At 42.1% G+C, this 22536-nt stretch overlaps 1 protein-coding gene across 4 annotated transcripts in view; it reads left to right on the top strand.

Annotated features, from left to right (window-relative positions):
* Positions 1-22536, top strand: part of tmem181 (transmembrane protein 181) — a 253795-nt gene that overhangs the window by 62472 nt on the left and 168787 nt on the right. For all 4 annotated transcript variants that reach the window (XM_072581087.1, XM_072581088.1, XM_072581086.1 and 1 more), the window contains exon 2: positions 19344-19447. In XM_072581087.1, coding sequence (XP_072437188.1) covers positions 19344-19447 — 104 coding nt within the window. The remainder of the gene's footprint in view (positions 1-19343; positions 19448-22536) is intronic.

Raw genomic sequence — 22536 nt, 5'->3', positions numbered from 1 at the left:
AAACTGACTCTACAATGGTAGCAGCAGTCTTACTGTTGATGTACAGTCCGGCTGCCCTGGCTGGGGGAGGCGGGGGAGGCGGGGGGGGGTGGGTGGGGGTCAGATGGTGGGTAGGGATGGATGGTGGTGCAGGGTTCAGGGCAGGCAAGGGGTGATGTTGGATGTGGTTGGGTGCGGGCAGGGGAGTGGAAGTGGATGGGATTGGTGGCGGATAGATGGGGGGGGTTAGTGGTGGGACGGGGAGGGAGGTCGGGGTCTCGCATGCAGTGTGTGCTTTTGCCTAGTCCCCTGAACTGGGAGCAGACTTCACAGAAAACTCTGAGCCCCACAGGAAATCAATTAACGGAATAATCAATTATCCAACCGAAATCTTGTTTGGTTAATCAAGGTTCCTCTGTATTACTTTTTCTTCCACCTTGAAGACTGACACAGAATACTTATTCAGTTCCTCAGCGATTTCTTTGTTTCCATTACTATTTCTCCAGCATCATTTTCCAAATGGCCAAATGCCTCTCTTGAACCTTTTAGATATCCAAAGAAGCTCTTGCAATCTTTCCTAATATTACTGGTTTGCTTACCCTCCGATTTAATCTTCTCTCTTATTTCTTTCTTCATTGTCCTCTGTTGGTCTTTGTAGGCTTCCCAATCCTCTGGCTTCCCACTGCCCATCACCACAGTATATCCTTTCTGTTTTGCTTTTATGCTGTCCCTGACTTCCCTGGTTTGCCTCATTCTCCTTTTAGTATGTTTCTTTTTCCTCCGAATGAATTTTTGCTGGGTCTCTTGAATTACGCCCAGAAACTTCAGCCATTGCTATTTCACTGTCTTTCCTGATGCTCACTCATGCCTGTGTAGTTGCCTTTATTCAACCGTAATACCATTACATCTGATTCCACCTTCTCCCTCCTAGAATTTACTCTGCAATTTATCATATTACAGTCACCGCCTCCTAAGAGAGCTTAAGGTGAAGGATGCCTTATCAAGTCTGGCAGAAGTGGGTAAGACTGTACACAAAATAAGATAAATGAGCTTGTAGCGCATATCACAATTGGCAGGTATGATGTGGTGGGCGTCAGAGACATGGCTGCACTGGGATCAAGACTGGAAGTGAAATATCCAAAGATAAGCATCCCAAAAGGATTGGCAGGTGGATAGAGGGAGTGGGTTGCCTTGTTAGTAAGAAAAAAAGAAAATATGGCTCAATGGTTAGCACTGCTGCCTCACAGCACCAGGGTCCCAGGTTTGATTCCAGCCTCGGGACTGTCTGTGTGGAGTTTGCGCATTCTCCCCGTGTCTGCGTGGGTTTCCTCCGGGTGCTCCAGTTTCCTCCCATAGTCACAAAGATGTGCAGGTTAGGTGAATTGGCCATGCTAAGTTTCCCATAGTGTGCATTAGTCAGAGGGAAATGGGTTTGGGTGGGTTACTCTTTGGAGGGTCAGTGTGGACTGGTTGGGCCGAAGGCCCTGTTTCCACACTGTAGGGAATCTAATCTAATCTTAAAAAAAAATCAAGAGCAACAAACGAAGTAGGGTCAGATGATGTACAGATGATGTGCAGATGCTGATCATCTGCAGTACTGATCAAGGGCTTTTGCCGAAATATCGGTTTTCCTTCATCTCAGATGCTGCCTGACCTGCAATGCTTTTCCAGCGCCACTCTAATCTTGAACCTTGTCAAGTCTGCCTCATTGCGCAACTCTAAATCCAGAATTTCCTGTTCCCTAGTGGGGTCCACCTCAAGCTGCTCCAAAAAAGCCATCTTGTAGACATTCCACAAATTCCTTGTTTTGCAATCCACTACCAATCTAGTCCACCTCCATATTGAAATTCCCCATGATCACGGTAACCTTGCCTTTCTTACATGCCTTTTCTATCTCTTGGTGCATCATATGCCCCAAATCCTGACTACTGTTTGGAGACCTGGAGATAACTCCCATTTTTTTTAACCTTTGTTGGTACTCAATTCTAGCCACATAGATTCCACATCATCTGACCCTACTTTATTTATTGCTATTTATTTAATTTTTTTTATTAACAAGGCAACCCAGCCCCTCTGTCCACCTGCCCTGTACAGCCATATCTCTGTGATGCCCAACACATCATACCTGCCAATTTTGATGTGCACTACAAGCTCATTTATCTTATTTTGTATATGTGCGCATTTAGATGCAACACCTTCTGTCCTGTATTAACTGTCTCTCTTCTCATTTTTATTCCTTATTCAATATGTTAGATGGCCTTTAGTAGAGTGATGTGTTCTTCCTCATGGATGTGGAACATGTGGGTTTCCATGTTACTGATGATTATGTCTGCAGTGTTTGGTTGCGAATCCTATTGGATCGGTTGAATGGCAGTTAGGGGCAATGAGAAATTTACAGAAGCTGAGGGGTGTGGCAGATGGAAATTCTTGCGAGAGAGAAAAACTATAGATACAGTCAGATACATTGGTTACCTCTAGAAAAGGTAGGAGAGGGAGACATTTCGTGCAGGACTATCCTGTGTCTATCTCCATTTCCAACAAGTATGCTGTTTTAGAAAATGTAGGGGGTGATGGACTCTCAGAATGTAGCATTGACAGCCAGGTTGCTGGTACCTAGACTGGCTCCAATGTAACAGGTACGTCAGATTCTAAGCAGTCAATTGTGATGGATTCTGTAATCAGAGGCACAGATAAACATTTCTGCGGCAGACAGTGAGAAATCAGAATGGTGTGTTGCCTTCTTGGTGTCAAGATCAGAGGGAAATCAGGAGGGCAAAAGGGGACATGAGATAGCGTTGGCAAATAGAATTAAGGAGAATCCAAAGGGTTTTTACAAATATATTAAGGAAAAAAGGGTAACTAGGGAGATAATAGGGCCCCTCAAAGATCAGCAATGCGGCCTTTGTGTGGAGCCACAGAAAATGGGGGAGATACTAAATGAATATTTTGCATCAGTATTTACTGTGGAAGATATAGATTGTAGGGATTAGATGGTGACATCTTGCAAAATGTCCAGATTACAGAGGAGGAAGTGCTGGATGTCTTGAAACGGTTAAAGGTGGATAACTCCCCAGGACCTGATCAGGTGTACCCAAGAACTCTGTGGGAAGCTAGTGAAGTGATTGCTGGGCATCTTGTTCAGATATTTGTATCATCGATAGTCACAGGTGAGGTGCCGGAAGACTGGAGGTTGGCAAGCGTGGTGCCACTGTTTAAGAAGGGCGGTAAAGACAAGCCAGGAACTATAGACCGGTGAGCCTGACCTCAGTGGTGGGCAAGTTGTTGGAGGTAATCTTGAGGGACAGGATATACATGTATTTGGAGAGGCAAGGACTGATTAGGAATAGTCAACACGGATTTGTGTGTGGGAAATCATGTCTCACAAACTTGATTGAGTGTTTTGAAGAAGTAACAAAGAAGATTGATGAGGGCAGAGCAGTGGATGTGATCTATATGAACTTCAGTAAGGTGTTTGACAAGGTTCCCCATGGGCGGCTGATTAGCAAGGTTAGATCTCATGGAATACAGGGAGAACTAGCCACTTGGATACAGAACTGGCTCAACGGTAGAAGACAGAGGGTGGTGGTGGAGGGTTGTTTTTCAGACTGGAGGCCTGTGACCAGTGGTGTGCCATAAGAATCGATGCTGGGTTCTCTACGTTTTGTCATTTACATAAATGATTTGGATGCGATCATAAAAAGTACAGTTAGTAAGTTTGCAGATGACACCAAAATTGGAGGTGTAGTGGACAGCGAAGCGAGTTACCTCAGATTACAACAGGATCTGGACTAGATGGGCCAATGGCAGAAGTGGCAGATGGAGTTTAATTCAGATAAATGCGAGGTGCTGCATTTTGAGAAAGCAAATCTTAGCAGGACTTATACACTTAATGGTAAGGTCCTAGGGAGTGTTGCTGAACAAAGAGACCTTGGAATGCAGGTTCATAGCTCCTTGAAAGTGGAGTCGCAGGCAGGTAGGATAGTGAAGAAGGCGTTTGGTATGCTTTCCATTATTGGTTAGAGTATTGAGTACAGGAGTTGGGAGGTCATGTTGTGGCTGTACAGGACATTGGTTAGGCCACTGTTGGAATACTGTATGCAGTTCTGGTCTCCTTCCTATTGGAAAGCTGTTGTGAAACTTGAAAGGGTTCAGAAAAGATTTACAAGGATGTTGCCAGGGTTGAAGGATTTGAGCTATAGAGAGAGGTTGAACAGGCTGGGGCTGTTTTCCCTGGAGTGTTGGAAGCTGAGGGGTGACCTTAGAGGTTTACAAAATTAGGAGGGGCATGGATAGGATGAATAAACAAAGTCTTTTCCCTGGGATCGGGAGTACAGAACTAGAGAGCATAAGTTTAGGGTGAGAGGGGAAAGATATAAAAGAGACCTGAGGGGCAACTTTTTCACACAGAGGATGGTACGTGTATGGAATGAGCTGCCAGAGAATGTGGTGGAGGCTGGTACAATTGCAACATTTAAGAGGCATTTAGATGGGTATATGAATAGGAAGGGTTTGGAGGGATATGGGCCGGGTGCTGGCAAGTGGGACTAGATTGGGTTGGGATAACTGGTCGGCATGGACAGGTTGGACCGAAGGGTCTGTTTCCATGCTGTACATCTCTATGACTCTATATCTCGGAGAGGATGCACAATATTCTCAAAAGGGAGAGGAAGCACAGGTCATTGTGCACATTGAAACAAATAAGATAGGAAGGGAAAAGGAGAAGGTTTGACTCTATGGCTATGAGAAGGTGTAGGAAATTAAGCAAGAATTTCAAAAGGAGATCCTCGAGCATTGTAAAATCTGGCTTATTCCAGGTGCCACGAGCTTGTGAGGTTAGGAATAGGAAGACAGAGCAGATGAATGCATGGCTGAGGAGCTAGTGCAGGGCAGAAGGATTCACATTTTTGGATCGTTGGAATCTCTTCTGGGGTAGCAGTGACCTGTAAAAGAAGGACAGATGGCACCTGAATTGGAGGGGGTGTAATATATACTAGTGGGGAGATGTGTTAGAGCTGCTCGGGAGAATTTAACCCCTTACCCGGCAAAGACTAGTTAACTCGTCTTCACCCAATTTGTCTTTTTCAGAGTGTGACAAGTAAACTCGTCCAAAACATATAATTTCAAAAACAGCCACAGACGAGTTTATATGTCAATTCTTGGCATTTCTGGGCCCTTCTCAGCTAGAAACGAGTCTACTCAGTGACTCATATGTCTGGTAGCTGTGTCTCTTCTGCCTCAGGCATTGCAAGAAGCGTCGACGCACCGCTTTTGGGCACACATTGTCATTCGGTTTTTTTCTGTTTTTTTTACAAATTATGCCCAGATGTCGAGATCAGAAGATGACAATGAGTATGTACCTTCTGTTAGAAGCTTGGATACATCAGATGAGAGTACAAGCTCGTCTGATAAGTTATTTCCATAATCAGCATTAAAAATACTATAAAAAAACTCGTCTGAAAATGAAACGTTTTCTCCAAAAAAAAGTCGCCGGGGAAGGGGTTAAGCTCGTGTAAGGTTGGGGAGTTGGTGGAACCCAGAGAGATAAGGATGAAAGCGATCAGTCTGAGACTGGTACAGTTGGGAAAAGGAGCAAGTCAAACAGTCAGGGCAGGCAGGAACAAAGCAGAGAACAAGGTAGGACTCGTAAATCAAACTAAGTTTATTTCAGTGTAAGAGGCCTAACAGGTAAGGCAAATGAACGCAGGGCATGGTTGGAAACATGGGACTTGGATATCATAGCAGCTTCAGAGACTTGGTTCAGGGACAGTTAGGACTAACAGCTTAGTGTTCCAGGGTATAGTTTCATTGAAAGGATAGAACACAGTGGGGGACGGTGGTGAAAATGGAGGGGTAGTGGTTTTTTATTCTGTGATAATATTACAGCGGTACTTGAAGATATTCCTGGGAATATGTCCAGGGGTGTTATTTATATGAAACTGAAAAATAAGAAAGGGATGGTCATCTCATTGGGATTGTACTATAGACTCAGCAATAGTCAGCAAGAAATTGAGAAACAAATTTGTAAGATCTCCGTTAACAGGGTAGTTATAATAGGGGATTTTGACTTTCCAAACATAGTAGGACGGCCATAGTGAGTTTCAATGGAGAGGAATTCAAGTGTGTACAAGAGAGTTTTTTCTGATTCAGTATGTGGATGTACCTCCTGGAGAAGGTGCCAAGAACTGATCTTCCCTTGGGAAATAAAGCAGGGCAGGTGACTGAGGTGCCAATAGATGAGCAGTCTCGGGCCAGTGATCATAACTGTATTAATTTTAAAGTAGTGACAGAAAAGGATAGACTGGATCTAGACGTTCACGTTCTACATTGGAGGAAAGCCAATTTTGATAGAATTAGGCAAGAACTTTCAAAATTTGATTGGGAGTAGATTTTCACAGGTCAAGGTGAGAATGTGTACAGGGTATGAGCAGGTAGGGAAAGAGTTAAGTCCTGAATTTTGTGAAACAAGAGGTTCAGCTGAGCACGACTCAGATCAGATAAGAACTTACAGTTAATAATGGGGTGTTGGATGTAATGGATTAACAAGGTGAAAAAACAGTCATTATGTAGAGCCATTTAACAATATTGGAAACATTCAGTTTGTAAGGTCAGTTGACAAGGTTAAGAGCATTAATTGTATAACAGTAGAAGGCTTAATCTCTACTACTCTACTACTCTGCTATTGACACTCGCTGATTATAACAGTCACCCAATTAATATGTATGTTGCCTTATGTGGATGCTCCTTTCTGTAAAATGACTATACAGTTCATTAAGAAACTTTTTCGAGAGAAGACGAAGAACTCATGTCTCTGTGCACACGGGGGATCATTCTCTCTCCCTCCAGGGCCCGGAATAAAGATGGAAGTAAAGCCGTACTGTGTCTCTGAGCGTTTTGCTTTGACTGAAGGTTGGGGGGGATGGGTGATAAACAGGATGACAAAGGGATGGCTAGAAAATGGGAAGCCTTAAAAAATGAGGTAATGAGAGTCCAGAAACAGTATGTACCTGTAAGGGTGAAAGATGAAATGCTGGGTGAGTAGAGAAATTGAGGTTTTGGTCAAGAAAAAGAAGAAAGCATGTGTCATAGACAGCAGAGATTGAGCGAATCCTTAGAGTTTAAAGGCAATGGGAGTACACTTGGGCAAATCAGGAGGGCAAAAAGGAGACATGAGGTCGCTTTGACAAATAGGGCCAAGGAGAATCCAAAGGGGTTCTACAAAGACATTTAGGACAAAAGAGCAACTAGGGAGAGAATACGGCCTCTTTAAAATATGGCCTCTTTAAAAATGTATGGAACCGCAGGAGATGGGGGAGCTCCTAAACAAGTATTTTGCATCAGTGTTTACAATGGCGAAGGACATGGAGATTACAGAACTTGGGGAAATAAATAGTGACATGTTGAAAGATGTCCATTTTGCAGAGGTGGTGGTACTGGACATCTTAAAATGGATAAAGGTGGATAAATCCCTGAGACCCAATCAGGTATACAGCGAAACTCTGTAGTAAGCTTGGGAAGTGATTGTTCGGCCCCTTGCTGAGGTATTTGTACCATTGATAGCCACAGGTGAGGTATCAGAAGACTGGAGGTTGGCTAACATAGTGCTAATATTAAAGAAAGGTGGTAAGGAAAAGCCAGGGAACAATAGACCAGTGAGTCTGACGTTGGTGGTAGGCAAGTACTTGATTAAGTTTATTGAAGAAGTAACAAAGAGGATTGATGAGGGCAGAGCAGTGGATGTGGTCTATATGGACTTCAGTAAGGCGTTAGACAAGGTTCCTCATGGGAAACTGATTAACAAGGTTAGATGACATAGAATACAGGGAGAATTAGCCACTTGAATAAGGTAGCGAAGGTAAAAGACAACAAAGATGGTAGTGGTAGTTTGCTTTTCAGACTGACCAGCGGTGTGCCACAAGGATCAGTGCTGGGTCCACTATTTTTCGTCATTTATATAAATGATTTAGATGTGAGCATAAGAGGTATAGTTAGTAAGTTTGCAGATGACACCAAAACTGAAGGTGTAGTGGATAGCAAAGAAGGTTACCTCATTACAATGGGATCTTGATCAGATGGGCCAATGGGCTGAGAAGTGGCAGATGGAGTTTAATTTAGATAAATGCGAGGTGCTGCATTTTCGAAAGGTAAGTCAGGGCATAACATATACATTTAATGGTGAGGTCCTGGGGAGTACTACTGAACAAAGACACCTTGGAATCCAGGTTCATAGTTCCTTGAAAGTAGAATCCAGGTAGATAGAATAGTGACGAAGGCATTTGGTGTGCTTTCCTTTATTAGAGGTTGGAATGTTCTTTGCTCAAGTTGCCTTGGAACATGTTGAACAGAACTTGTTGCAGTATTGAGATTGGTGCCATTCTCTTTATTTTCCTTGCTGGAGAGAATGCTTGTTTGTTGAACTGGTCCAAGATTTTGGCTTGTGTTTCAAAATGATGGACAAACCTAGTGGTGAAATGTCCCATGTCTTCACAATATGTTCTCCACTTTGTGTGATGATTTTACATTGTTCTCTGACTTTTAACTTTCTCTCAGGTTTACTCATACTTGCACGTTTTGCATGTCTTTTCATAGGGTCCTCATGATGGCTTTCCTCATGCTCCATAAATTCATGTCCCTGTGTTCAACTCCATTGAGTAATCAGCATGATTACATGACCAGCTTAGGTAGTTTTCAAAATTTCCACTCCAAGTTTGACTGTTAACTCACGCATACAGGATACATGACTATCAGATTTCAGCTTTTATTTTAATTGTATATAATGGGAGAGTGCCAAGACACAGGCTAGGCAAGCAACTCCAATGGTCATCGGTTACAGCAGCATTTTTAAGCACTCATATGACCACGTGTGATATTTCTTCCTTAGTGTGATTAAAGTGGCTTGCATCATAATGCAGAGTTTACCACCTTTAACTGACTCCTCAATATTGTTATTCCCTTCTGGTCAATAAGAGAAACAATATTATCCAACTAACATTTGTCTTTGGGTAACATTGTTTTGTGGGGATTATCATTCCATTGGGACCTTTGCTATATTTCGATGTTTGGTGTCACCCTCGTTGTGGTTACACTTTAAGCTAGGAATGCTGGATATTCCAATATGTAGTTACAGCTGCTGACAGCTTGTTTGATATTAGTTGCTGAAGTAAACTTTAATTCTAAGTTGACTAAATATAATGGCCCAGCAAGCCTAGCGATTTATCATCATCCTTTTTCTGTATTTCCATACAGTGCAGGGTAGTTGTGCAGAATTTTGGGCTATTATGGGCGTTGTTCTATGGGGGCTTATCTGAATGCAGTAATGATTGACGCCTTTGACCTAAGTGATATTTCATGTTAATCTAAATTTGACTTATTCTGATTATGATTCATTGTTCCTTGGATTTTGGAATACTTGGGAAAGTTTCAAAGTTTGATACTTGATAGTGGATTAATATGTATAACTATGATGTCGTTATTCTGGATTAAAATGTAAAACTATGATGTCTTCATTAGAGAAATTTGGTTGAGAGAGAGGGTCTGGCAGCTTAACATTCCAATATTTAGATATTTCAGGCGAGATAGAAAGGGACATGAAACAGGTGGGGGAGTTGTCTTGCTGCTAAGAGAGAATATCAGCTCTATTGGGAGGACACCTTGGATGGCTCATCTATCGCGGCTAGGTGGGTAGAGCTCAGGAATAGGAAGGATGTAGTTACTTTGGGATTGCATTTCAGTTCTTCCAACAGAGCCAGTAGGTGAGAGATGAATGAATATGCTTATGGAAAAATGTGAAAATAACAAGATTGTTGTGGGTGATTTGAACTCCCTCTATGTTGACTGGGATTCGCTTTGTGCCAGCGGTTTGAGTGGAGGAATTGGTTAGGTGCATACAAGATTTTTTTTTTTGAAACAATATGTAAATATTCCAACTAGGCAAGGGACCATACTAGACCTGGTATTGGGAAATGAGTCCGGCTAGGTGACCAAAGTTCATTTCAGGCTCAGTGACCATAAGTTTGTAAGTTCTGGTAAGGATAAAGCGTAGTCCTTGGGTGAAAGTACTAAATTTGGGGAAGGCTAGCAATCACAGTATTAGGCAGGAACAGGGGAATGTAGTTTAGAGGAGGCTGTTTGAGTATGGATCCACATCTGTCACGTGGGAAACTTTTAATGTCTTTTTTTTTTGATTAGAGTTCAACACCAGCAAGTTTCTCTGAAAATGAAAGGTAAGGATGGCAAGATTCAGGAACCTTGGATGACTAGTGAAATTGAGGGCTAAGTCTCAAAGAAAATACAACCATATGCAGTGTTCAGGAAAGTGAAGACAGAGAGCCATCAAATAATAGAAAGATAGCAGAAAAGTACTCCAAGAAGGAATTAGGAGGGCTAAAAGGTGCTGTGAAATGTATTTGGCAAACAGGATTCAGAAAAATATCAAGGCATTTTGTGTATTATAAGGAGCAAGGATATAGGTAGGGAAAGCAACTTGTGTGGAGCTGGAGGAAGTGGTAGAGTCCTAAATGAATACATGTCATTGGTATTCACAAAGGAGAAGGGCTCGGTGGGTGGTGAGTCTTGGGAGGGATATGTTAATATTCTGGAGCATATTAAAATCAAAAAGGAGGGACTATAGGGTGTTTTAAAAAGCAACAAGGTCAAATCCCAGGATTTGATGGGATCTGTCCCAAAATGCTGATCGAGACAGGTTAGAAAATTGCTGGGGCTTTGTATGAAATCTTTGCATCCTCTTTAGTCACGAGAGGTGCCAGAGGGCTGGAAAGTAATCAATGTGAGAAGGGTAACAGGATAATTCAGGACATTGCAGGCAGGTGAGCCCTGTGTCAGTTGTAAGGAAATCATTCGCAAAGCTTCTTATAGGTAGGATTTACTCACATTTGGAAACATGGACTTATTAGCTATTGGCAGCCTGGCTTTTGTGGGGAAGATTGTCTCTCAAACTTGATTTGAGTTTTTTGAGGAAGTGTCAAAAGTGATTGGGTGCAGGACAGTAGGTGTTCATATGGACTTTAGCAAAGTCTTTGATAGCTTCTTCGTGGCAGACCGGTACAAAAGGTGAAGTTGCTTGGTATCCGCAGTGAGCTGGTAAGATGGATGCAGAACTGGCTTAGTCATGGAAGACAGAGTAGTAGTGCAAAGATGTTTTTCAGATTGGAAATCTGTGACCAGTTGTGTTCTGTAGGGAGCAGTGCTGGTATCCCTGTTGTTTATAATACGTATAAATGATTTGTAGGAGCACATTTGAGGCTTTATTTAATAAGTTTATGGATGACACACAAGACTGGGAGAGCTGCATTTAGTGAGGAGGATTGCAAGATAATACGCCAAAGTATAGATAACTTGGTGACTTGGATGGAGAAAAGCCAGATGGAGTTTCATCTGGACAAGTGGGCAGCACGGTGGCACAGTGGTTAGCACTGCTGCCTCACAGCGCCAGAGACCCGGGTTCAATTCCCGCCTCGGGCGACTGACTGTGTGGAGTTTGCACATTCTCCCCGTGTCTGCGTGGGTTTCCTCCGGGTGCTCTGGTTTCCTCCCACAGTCCAAAAATGTGCAGGTTAGGTGAATTGGCTACGCTAAATTGCCCGTAGTGTTAGATGTAGGGGAATGGATATGGGTGGGTTGCGCTTCGGCGGGTCGGTGTGGACTTGTTGGGCCGGAGGGCCTGTTTCCACACTGTAAGTAATCTAAAAATAGAGATGTACAGCATGGAAACAGACCCTTCGGTCCATGCCGACCAGATATCCCAACTCAATGTAGTCCCACCTGCCAGCACCCGGTCCATATCTCTCCAAACCCTTCCTATTCATATACCCATCCAAATGCCTCTTAAATGTTGCAATTGTACCAGCCTACACCACTTCCTCTGGCAGCTCATTCCATACCCGTACCACCCTCTGTGTGAAAACGTTGTTCCTTAGGTCACTTTTATGTCTTTCTCCTCTCGCCCTCTAGTCCTGGGCTCCCCGACCCCAAGGAAAAGACTTTGTCTATTTACCCTATCCATGCCCCTCATAATTTTGTAAACCTCTATAAGGTCACCCCTCAGCTTCCAACGCTCCAGGGAAAACAGCCCCAGCCTGTTCAGCCTCTCCCCAAAGCTTTGTAAGATCTATTGTAGGAGTGAAGTAAATGGTAGAACCCTTAGAAGCGTGTTAACATCCAGAGATATCTATGTCCTCAGTTCTCTGAAAGTGTATAAGGTGGTCAAGAAGACCAATGGTATGCTTGCCTTAATTTTTAAGGCCATAGAGTATAAAAATTGGTAGCATGGCAACCAGCTATATTCAGCTTTATTGAGGTTATGTTTGTGGAAAACTGTGTGCTCTTCAGGTCGCTATGCTACCAGAGGATGGGGAAACTTTGGAGAGGGTACAGAAGTGGTTAGAGAAAACTGGTCAATGGTTTACCAGTTTGGAGCATATTAGCTATGAGGAGAGATTGGACAAACTTGATTTATTGAAAGTATTCAAACAAGAAATTCGGAGTGCTAAAAGGGGCCATGAAATAAGTTTGAATTAAGGAAAAACGCAAAGTGTTTTATGCATAAGGAGCAAGAACATAGCTAGGGAAAAGATAGATCCATTCAAGGTCAAAGGAGAGGATTTATGCATGGAGCTAGAGGAAGTAAGTGAGGTCTTTAATGAATACTTAGCATCAGTATTCACAAAGGAGAAGGACATGGTGGATGCTGAGTCTCAGAAATGTTGAAGGATTAGGGCCACTTGATTTGGACACTGGGTAAGGACTGCAGATGCTAGTCCTGATGAAGGGTTTTGGCTTGAAACATTGACTTTGTTGCTCCTCGGATGCTGGCTGATCTGATATGCTTTTCCGACTCCATATCTATTGATCCATGGCCACCTGATAGAAGATTACAAAATTATGAGCAGCATAGATAGAATTGATAGTCAGGGTCTTTTTTTCCCATTACTTGGGGACATATGTTTATGGTATATGGGGGTAAATTTAAAGGAGACATGAGAGGCAAGTTTTATTTTGCACAGATGGTGGTAAGTGCCTGGAATGAGCTGCCAGAGGAGGTTGTGGAGGCAGATTCAATAGCAACGTTTAAGATGCATCTTGAGAGATAAATGAACAGGCAGGGAATGGTGTGTAGTTTTGATGGGCTGAAGGGTCCTGTTTCTGTGCTATACTGTTCTTTGTTCTTTGGTACCCAACTTACATGAGTGGCAAACAGTAAGGGTGATAACAATGAAGTTTGATAAGACCTAAACAAGCTGGTAGAATGGAGAGACAAGTGGCAGACAAAATAAGTGAGAGGTGATTAATTAAGTTAAGGAATATAGAAAGTCAATACTGAGCAAGGAAGGAGGTTAAGGATATGGGATTTGTGAAATGATGGAATTAAATTCCATGTTGCATGGATAAGGCATTCTAAGTTCAGGGTTTCCTAAGAGGGATCTCGGCATTTGGGGTCACAAGCTCTTCCACCTCTGAAAAATAGTAACAAACTGTGGAAGCTAATAGAGTCCAGCAGCATGGAAACAGACCTCATGGTCCAACCAGTCTTTGCCGATGATAATCCCAAACTAAATTCGTCCCACCTGCCTATCTTGGCCCGTATCCCTCTGAACATTTCTTATTTTCTAAATGTCTTCTAAATGTTGTGATGGTGCTGAGATCGATCACTTCCTCTGGAAATTCATTCCACACAAAATAGAAATGTCCCAATGTGTTTTTTTTTAAAACTGTTCTCTTCCCATCTTAAAAATATGCCCCCAGTCTTGAAATCCTCTACCCTATGGAAAAGACACGTGCCATTCATTTTATTTATAAGCCTTTATAAGGTCACCTGTTAACTTCCTATGCTCCAGTAAAAAAAAATGTCCAAACTATCCAGCCTCTCCTGTAACTCAAGGCGGCACGGTGGCACCGTGGTTAGCACTGCTGTCTCTCAGTAGCAGAGACCCGGGTTCAATTCCCGCCTCGGCAACTGTCTGTGTGGAGTTTGCACAATTTCCCTGTGTCCGCGTGGGTTTCCTCCGGGTGCTCTGGTTTCCTCCCACAATCCAAAAATGTGCAGGTTTGGTGAATTGGCCATGCTAAATTGTCCATAGTGTTAGGTGAAGAGGTAAATGTAGGGGAATGGGTCTGGGTGGGTTGCGCGTCGGTTTGGACTTGTTGGGCCGAAGGGCCTGTTTCCACACTGTAGAATCTAATCTAATCTAATCTCAATCTCAATCTCTCCATTCCTGGCAACGTCCTGGTAAATCTCTTCTGATCTCTCTCCAGATTAATAACAGTCTTAATATCATGATTTTGAGGTGCCGGTGTTGGACTGGGGTGGGCAAAATTAAAAATCTCACAACACCAGGTTATAGTCCAACAGGTTTATTTGGAAGCACTAGCTTCAGGTGATTGTGGAGCAGAATCATGAGACACAATCTATAGCAACAGAATTGCAGTCTCATGGAATGTAATATTAAACAAATTTAGCTTAATTCATCTTTCTGGTTCCTTCAGATATAAATCCCAGAACTTTTTTAAAGTTACATTCTCAAGATAGCTTTAACACCTCAGCTCAGATAATGCATTGAAGGTGTGAGGTTGAAGTCTCTGTGTCCCAGTATGAGGTCAGATTGATTCTATTTCTAAAGTGAGATTTACAGAATCTTGCATGGATTTATGCAGTTTTTGAGCAAAATAAAATGTAATTCTGCAAGTACAAATTCACTCCACAGACTTGTGTGTGCATACATGCAGGGGAGAGTGTGTGTGAATGTGTGAAAGTGTGATGGGGTATAAATCTGTGAGAGGGTGTGTGTATGAGTGTGGGGGTATATAGAACAAAGAAAATTTACAGCCCAGGTACAGGCCCTTCGGCCCTCCAAGCCTGAGCCGATCCAAATGTACTGTCTAAACCTGTTATAGAGTCATAGAGATGTACAGCATGGAAACAGACCCTTTGGTCCAACCCGTCCATGCTGACCTCAAAAGCATCTGTGTCCTTCTGCTCCCCACCTACTCATGCATTTGTTCAGATGCATCTGAAATGAATCTACAGTGCCTGCCTCTACCACCTCTGCTGGCAAAGCGTTCCAAATGCCCACCACCCTCTGTGTGAAGTACTTGCCGTGTGTATCCCCCTTAAACTTTCCACCTCTCACCTTGAAAGCATGACCTCTCATTATTGAATCCTTCACCCTGGGAAAAAGCTTGTCTCTATCCACCCTGTCTATACCCTTCATGATTTTGTAAACCTCAGTCAGGTTCCCCCCTCAATCTCCTTTTTTTCTAATGAAAACAAACCTAACTTACTCAACCTTTCTTCATAGCTAGCACCATCCATACCATGCAACATCCTTGTAAACCTTCTCTGCACCCTTTCCAAAGCGTCCACATACTTTTGATAATGTGGCGACCAGAACTGTACACAGTATTCTAAATGCAGCCGAACCAATGTCTTGTACAATTTTAACATGACTTGTCAGCTCTTATACTCGATACCTTGTCCAATGAAGGCAAGCATACCATATGCCTTCTTGACCACTCTAGACACCTGTGCAGCAATCTTCAGGGTACAATGGACCTGCACTCCCATATCTCTCTGCCCAATTTCTGAGTGTATGTGTGAGAGAGGGTCTGTGTGAGTATGTGGGTCTGTAGGAGTATGTGTGTGTGCGTGCACGCGTGTGAGAGAGTGTATAGTGCAGTGTGGTCAGCTGTAATGTGACATGAACCCAAGGCCCCGGATGAGGCCATCCACATGGGTACTGAACTTGGCTATCAGCCTCTGCTTGACCACTTTGCGTTGTTTGTCTCGAAGTCCGTCTTACAGGGGGTCACTTGAAGGTCCGAGGTTGAATGTCCTCCCCAAGTATTCCTCAACTGGGAGTGAACACTCCTGCCTGGTGGTTGTTGTGTGGTGTCCAATCGTCCCATGTCATAGCCTCTGCTTGGTCTCGCTAATGTACCATGCCTCAGGGCATCCTTGTCTAGAGGGTGTGAGATAGACTACATTCGCCGTGTCACGTGAGTACCTGCTGCATACATGGTGTGTGGTGTACCTACATGTAATGGTGTTATCAGTGTCAACACTCTGGCACATCTTGTAGCACCTACCTGGACAGGGTTGTATGGTGTTGCCCGGAAGCCTCGTGTTATGAAGGGGTAGACGTGATCTGTACCTTTAAGAGAGACTGGAAGTTGGCACAGAGCATACTGAAAAAAGTTAAAATTTTACTTTGAAACCAATAGTGTAGATGAGTTGCCATGATACAAAAATAATTCAAATTTGACCAATCAGTTTAAATTATGTCCCAAGATATCAAAATCCAATCAAATTTGAATTTAGTGTTTTGGCAACATTAAAGCTAATGAAATAATCCAATGTTTTGGGGTATAGAACCAGACGTTTTCAACAGCTGGGGGAAACTACCAAGGAAACCAACAAATATATACTGATAGCCAAGTAGCTGTCTGAAAGGTACCTGTTCATATGAAAGACCTGTGAAGCAGAATACTGAACAAAGATGATAGAGAAAAATCTACAGAAGAAGATACAAAGAAGGTTCGACAGCTGGCAGATTTTGAAATTTGAATTTTTTTGTAAATCTTAAATCGGGATTTTTATTGGACCAGTATTGTCGAGTGGGAGGTAAAAGATAGATTTAGAGAAAGGAGTAGTAAATAGTTGTTGGTTTTATTATTCTCTGTTGGATTTAAAAAATAAAATTGTTAATTTTTACTTTTAAATAGTGACCTTTGGGATAGTTCTTTGCCTCTCAATTTACCAGATTATTGAGCAAGGTGAGCCCCTCTGTGTGTCAGGTTTAAATTAGCAGAGGGGTTTACCCCATGTTGTTACACCAGGTAGTTTGCTGCAAACAATGATCTGTTTGAGGTTTAGTGATTGTGTAATGTTAAAATATTAAATGGGAACTATTGTTGAATGGCTTCCATTCAGAAATGCTACTGGCCAGAGGTATGTCACACCCGCATTGTCTTGAGGAATCACTGAGTCAGGAAATAGTCTGAATAGCAATTTCCATTAGTGTTTGCATTATCACAGAGGATGAGCACATCCTGTCATTGTACCTGGGGTATCATGTGACTGTGAGTGACTGAGTTGTCTTGAGTGCCATGTGACTGTGGGGGAGTGGCCAGAGCTTCAGAGACATAGCCAACTGACCTGTATAAAGGGGATGTATTTTCTTTGTTCAAAGCCTCACTTTGACTCAACCTCTCACACATGTGAGGGGGTGTGGGCAGGTGGTCAAAGGGGAACACCTCGCTTATTCATGCTTTAGCTGTTTGCAGAAGTTGGTGTGTGCACATTGCATCTCTAGTGTGAAACCTTGGGACAAGAACCTAACAGTTGTTTAAAGGCAACAAGTGGAGGCGTGGGAAAAGTCATGCTCATTGATAGTGTGTTGCAGGCTGTGAAGAATATGGCGTAGTTTTTTGGCTCCTGGGACGTACTGGACAACAAAGGATACCCTATCAGTTACAGCTCGTGTCAGCCTCCTGAGGTCAAATTTCTGCTGCTTTCCAAAGATACACAAAGCCAACATACCAGGACGCCCTATTGAATCAAGCAGTGGGATCCAATGTGAGAACGTCTCTGGTTATGTCAAAAGCATCATTGTACACGGGACCCCCAGCTTCTGTTGCAACACTACAGATTTCTGGCAGAAACTCAGCACCAACGGTCCTGATGAAGGGCTTATGCCCAAAACGTAGATTCTCCTGCTCCTAGGATGCTGCCTGTCCTGCTGTACTTTTCCAGCACCACATTCTTGACCCACATACCAGTCGAACCAGGAACATTCCTCGTCACAATGGACGTTTCAGCACTCTACACCAGCATCCCCCGCAATGACAGCATCATGACAACAGCCTCAGTACTCAGTACTAACAACTGCCAATCTTCAGGCCCCATTCTGCAGCTCATCTGCTTCATCCTCAACCAAAACCTCTCAACTTCAATGCATTATTTGACCTGAGATGACACCTATTGTTAAAAGCAATCTTGAGAATGTAACTTTAAACAGTTCTGGGATTTACATATGAAGGAACCAAAACTAACATGACCATTCTAAAAGATGAAAGACTTAAGCTAAATTTGTTTAATAATACATTCCATGACGTGGCAATCCTGTTGCTATATAAATTCTGTGTGTTATGATTCTGCTCCACAACCACCTGACAAAAAAATCAGCACTTTAAAAGCTGGTGCTTCCAAATAAACCTGTTGGACTATAATCTGGTGTTGTACGATTGTTAGCTTCGTATATCAGGGAGACCAGAACTGGGCCCGGAACAGAGAGCAGGTTGCTCAGTTTGGTAGCTGTAGTGGGTTAACCCTTGTTCATGGGATTAATTATTCCAAACAGGAAGTGGTGGGTGGTGGGTCCTAAGCACCAATTATCATCAAAAGCTATTGTTAGTGGTTGCTTAAGTAGGTCTAAGATGTTTATGTACCAATTTGATTCCGGTAGAGGGCAGCGAAGGATGAGCTGGTAAATGAAGTGGTGACTTCAAATTTGATTGTTATACAGATTTCTTACCCCAGGATAGAAACTCTGCAGGTGTTGGCACCTAGATTAAAAATAGGGAAGGGGCATCTCTGTGTAGAGGGAAGGTAGAGAGTCAATTTAAAGAGTCTTTGCTGTCCACAGAATATGCAGCACTTTGCTGGAACCCACAGCAGTATGTGAAATGATAACCTTGTAGGAAAGTGTTTTTAGGGGAAAAAAATAATTCGTGCATATAGATAAACATGATATCAACTTTAATGTGTTGGATGTCAGACTTAGTGTTATGTTTTGCTGGCATCTGGAATCATGGTATCTTTTGAATATTAAACTTGGGTCACATAGAAAAATAGTTCGCTTAGCAATGATATCATCTTTATGGATCTTTAGAACATATTTAAGAGATGTTGAGTTATAAGGTCAAACAAGCAAAACAAATTGCTGGATAAACTTAGCAGTCTAGTAGTATCCGTGGAGAGAAGTTGGAGTTAACATTTAGGGTCAAGTGACCCTTTCTTAGAACTAGACAACTTCACCTGAAGCATTCTCTCTGCAGATGCTGCCAGACCTGCTGAGCTTTTTTGGATTGGCAAGTGGTGTCTCCAGATGGGGTCATGAATTGTATTCTGAATATGGAATTTTAATAATTGGTAAACAAAATGCTCTCTAGTTGGAATTACATTCCTTTCAATAGACCACAATGTGGTAAAACCAGTTAGCCACGTGGAATCTGATTTGTGCTATATCATTATGTGCTCTGACAAGATTGTACTGAACATTACTTCAAATCTATCACTGCAGATATTTTGTTGTTTTTTTTTGCTTTGACATTTCCTGGTTTGTTCTTTGCAGGATTGCACCAATGCGATTATATGCGCTCTCAAAGAGGCACTTTGTCCTTGTGTTTTTCGTATTCTTCATCTGTTTTGGGCTGATAGTTTTTATTGGCATAGCTGGTAAGTACAGAAGTACAAAACTTGAAGTTTTCTCAACAGTTGGTGTCTTCTCGAGTAAAGGAATTTTGCATTCTCTGATCTGATCATTTTCTGGACTTAATGATTGTGTGTGTGTGTTTGTTTTGAAATTTGATTTTAGAATAAGTGTGGCATTGGCCTTTTTTTGATCACTTTGAATTGCCCTGAGAGAATTGAATCCATTGGAATGAGAGAGACAAAAGCTAGAGATATCATGATGACCTGGAGAGCATTCCTGACTCACTAGACTGTGAACAACTTGGCAGCCTTTGTTTCAATTTTGTAAGGTGCCAGTTTGTAAGTTCCAAACCATTGTCCATAGAGCAAGATTCTATTTGTTTATATCTTGTGTGCATTTTAAGTTCAATCAAGAAAATATTTCTCGTGGAACTCTATCCAAAAGCAAGTTTGCATTTTAGCAACGTGGAAACTAACCGTTCAGTCCAACTCATCCATGCTAACCAGATATCCTAAATTAATCTAGTCCTGTTTGCCAGCATTTGGTCCATATCCCTCTAAATCCAACCTATTCACATTCCCAACCAGATGCTTGTTACAAGTTATAATTTAACAGCCTCTTCTGTGAACCAAGGTTTGATATGGCACAAAAACAGATAATAGTGAAATACTTACAGGTCTGGCATCTGGAGAGGAAACAGTAAACATTTACTGTTAACTCGACCAAAGCTTAGATTTAGATTACTTAGTGTGAAAATAGGCCCTTCGGCCCAACAAGTCCACACTGACCCTCCGAAGCGCAACCCACCCATTCCCTTACATTTACCCCTGCCCCTAACATTATGGGCAATTTAGAATGGCCAATTCACCTAACCTGCACATTTTTGGACTGTGGGAGGAAACCAGAGCACCCGGAGGAAACCCACGCAGACACGGGGAGAATGTGCAAACTCCACACATTCGCCTGATAGCGGGAATTGAACCCAGGTCTCTGGCGCTGTGAGGCAGCAGTGCTAACCACTCTGCCACTGTGCCGCCCACCAAGCTCTCAACAACTAATGTGTACTTTTGTTTTAGAATTAGCAGCTGCAAGCCACACAGCAGCTGCCTTAATAGCAAGTCAGCCAAATCATTTTGCTATAGAGAAAAACTGAGAACTTGATTTTCTTGTGGAAAATGAGTTACATACTGCCAATCTAATTACATATCCATTGTTCCTATTCTGTGTTTCTTATTTTCGAAACAATTCATAATATTCAAACCAGCAGGCTAACTCCAATTTTATGTGCTGTTATTTTTTTAACTGTCTCTTCGGTGGAGACTTGCTGAATACTTTATGCAATAATATCTAAAGACGCACAAGCCTACCACATTTGATAAGCCTCTCAAAATTGATCAAAATTAATTTAGATTGGACTAATCCTTTGCAAATCCATGCCATATTTCTCTGTTGAGCTCAGATTTGTCCAAATGCTCAGTTCCAACAAACAGACTCCAATAGCGTCCACACAACTGAGATAATACCAATAGGCTTATTATTTCCTCGTTTAATTCCTGTGTTGTTAAAGTACACCTTTTAACTCATTCATTCTATGTTTTGCCTTTCCTTTTCATTGCAATGTGAGTTCTAAACTACTTCAATTGGGTCCATAATCTATATCATGAAAGAAGTGATTTTCTTTTGAATAATTAATTTTTAACAGTCTAGATGCCAGTGCTTCCCTTTGTTCTTCAGTACTTCCGAGGAACTTACCATTTATTCTGAAGTCCTTCCCCTGTTAGACCTCATAAAATGCGTCATATCATACTTATCAGGAGTGAATTCCATCTGCTATTGCTCGATACAATTTGCCTTATGATCAATATCAGACTGTAATCATTCTCCTCACTATCCATAACATCACCACCAATGTATACCTTTGACATTCATTCCAAGTTACAAATCTATATAATGAACAGCAAAGGTCCGATCCCTGTAGTACATGTTCATCGCAATCACAAGAACAGCCTCCATCATCACCCTTTGCCACGTATTTGCAAACCAATTTTGGATCCAGTTTGCCAACATGCATTATAGATCTGCTTACCACGTGCAACCTTGTCAGAGGCCTCACTGAAGTCCATGTAAACCACATCAACTGTACTACATTCAAACATATTTAGTCACCTTTTCAAAAAAAAATCAATTAAATCAACTAGACATGTCTTTGTGTGTGTTGACTATCCCTGATCAATTGCCTTTCCAAGTGTTGATTAATTCTGTCCCTCAAATTTTTTCAATAATTTTTCTTCCACTGACTTTGTAATTGCTTGACCTATCCTTGCCCTTGTTGAGTAAATTTTCTATCTATCCTCCAGTCATCTGACACTTCTCCTGTGGCCAACAAAATATTAAAAAATCATCCCCTGGGCTCCAGCAATCTCCTTCCTTATTTTCCATTGCAGTCTGGGATATATCCCATCTGACCCTATGGATTTACGCAACTTTATGCTCACTGAAATATTAAATACCACCTCCTTAATAATTTTATCATGCTCGAGAATTCACCATCCCAACTAAAATTTCTAGCTACAAACCCCTTTTCCTTTTGCTGTATGATCCACTCAGAAATATCTGCTTGTCTTTGAGCATACCTCACTTGTTATTTGAATTAAAAAAAATTAACTGAACAGATTGATAGATCTGGTGAAAAGGGGGTATCAGGCTGCTCAGATGCAGCTTGCAATATTGCAATGTTTTCATGAAGATCATTGAAAAATGACTTAGAATGACAGATGATCATTGTTGAAATGCTATGTACCCATGTATAAGTAGGAAATACATAAAATGTTTGCAGGCATATAAACATGACAACATGCTGAATGTGAAAATGGCAAATAACACTTAGTGTCATGTGTTTTGTAGGATCAACAAAACCTGATGCCACTTAAAGAGTTAGGGAAAAAATCTGTGTCTTACTGTATATAGTGTCGTCCCAATTCACCCCCCCATCCAGTCAAAGCAAAATCTGCAGAGACACAGTATAGTTTTACCTCCTTCATCTTTATTCCGGGCCCTGGAGGGAGAGAGAACCCATTACCCTTGCCTCCAGCACCCCATTGTTAACTGCAAG

The sequence above is a fragment of the Chiloscyllium punctatum genome, chromosome 11 (genome assembly GCF_047496795.1).
Source record: "Chiloscyllium punctatum isolate Juve2018m chromosome 11, sChiPun1.3, whole genome shotgun sequence".
NCBI classification, from domain to species: Eukaryota; Metazoa; Chordata; class Chondrichthyes; order Orectolobiformes; family Hemiscylliidae; genus Chiloscyllium; species Chiloscyllium punctatum.
The sequence above is the reverse complement of the archived record's forward strand: the minus strand, read 5'-3'. Positions and strand labels throughout refer to the sequence as shown.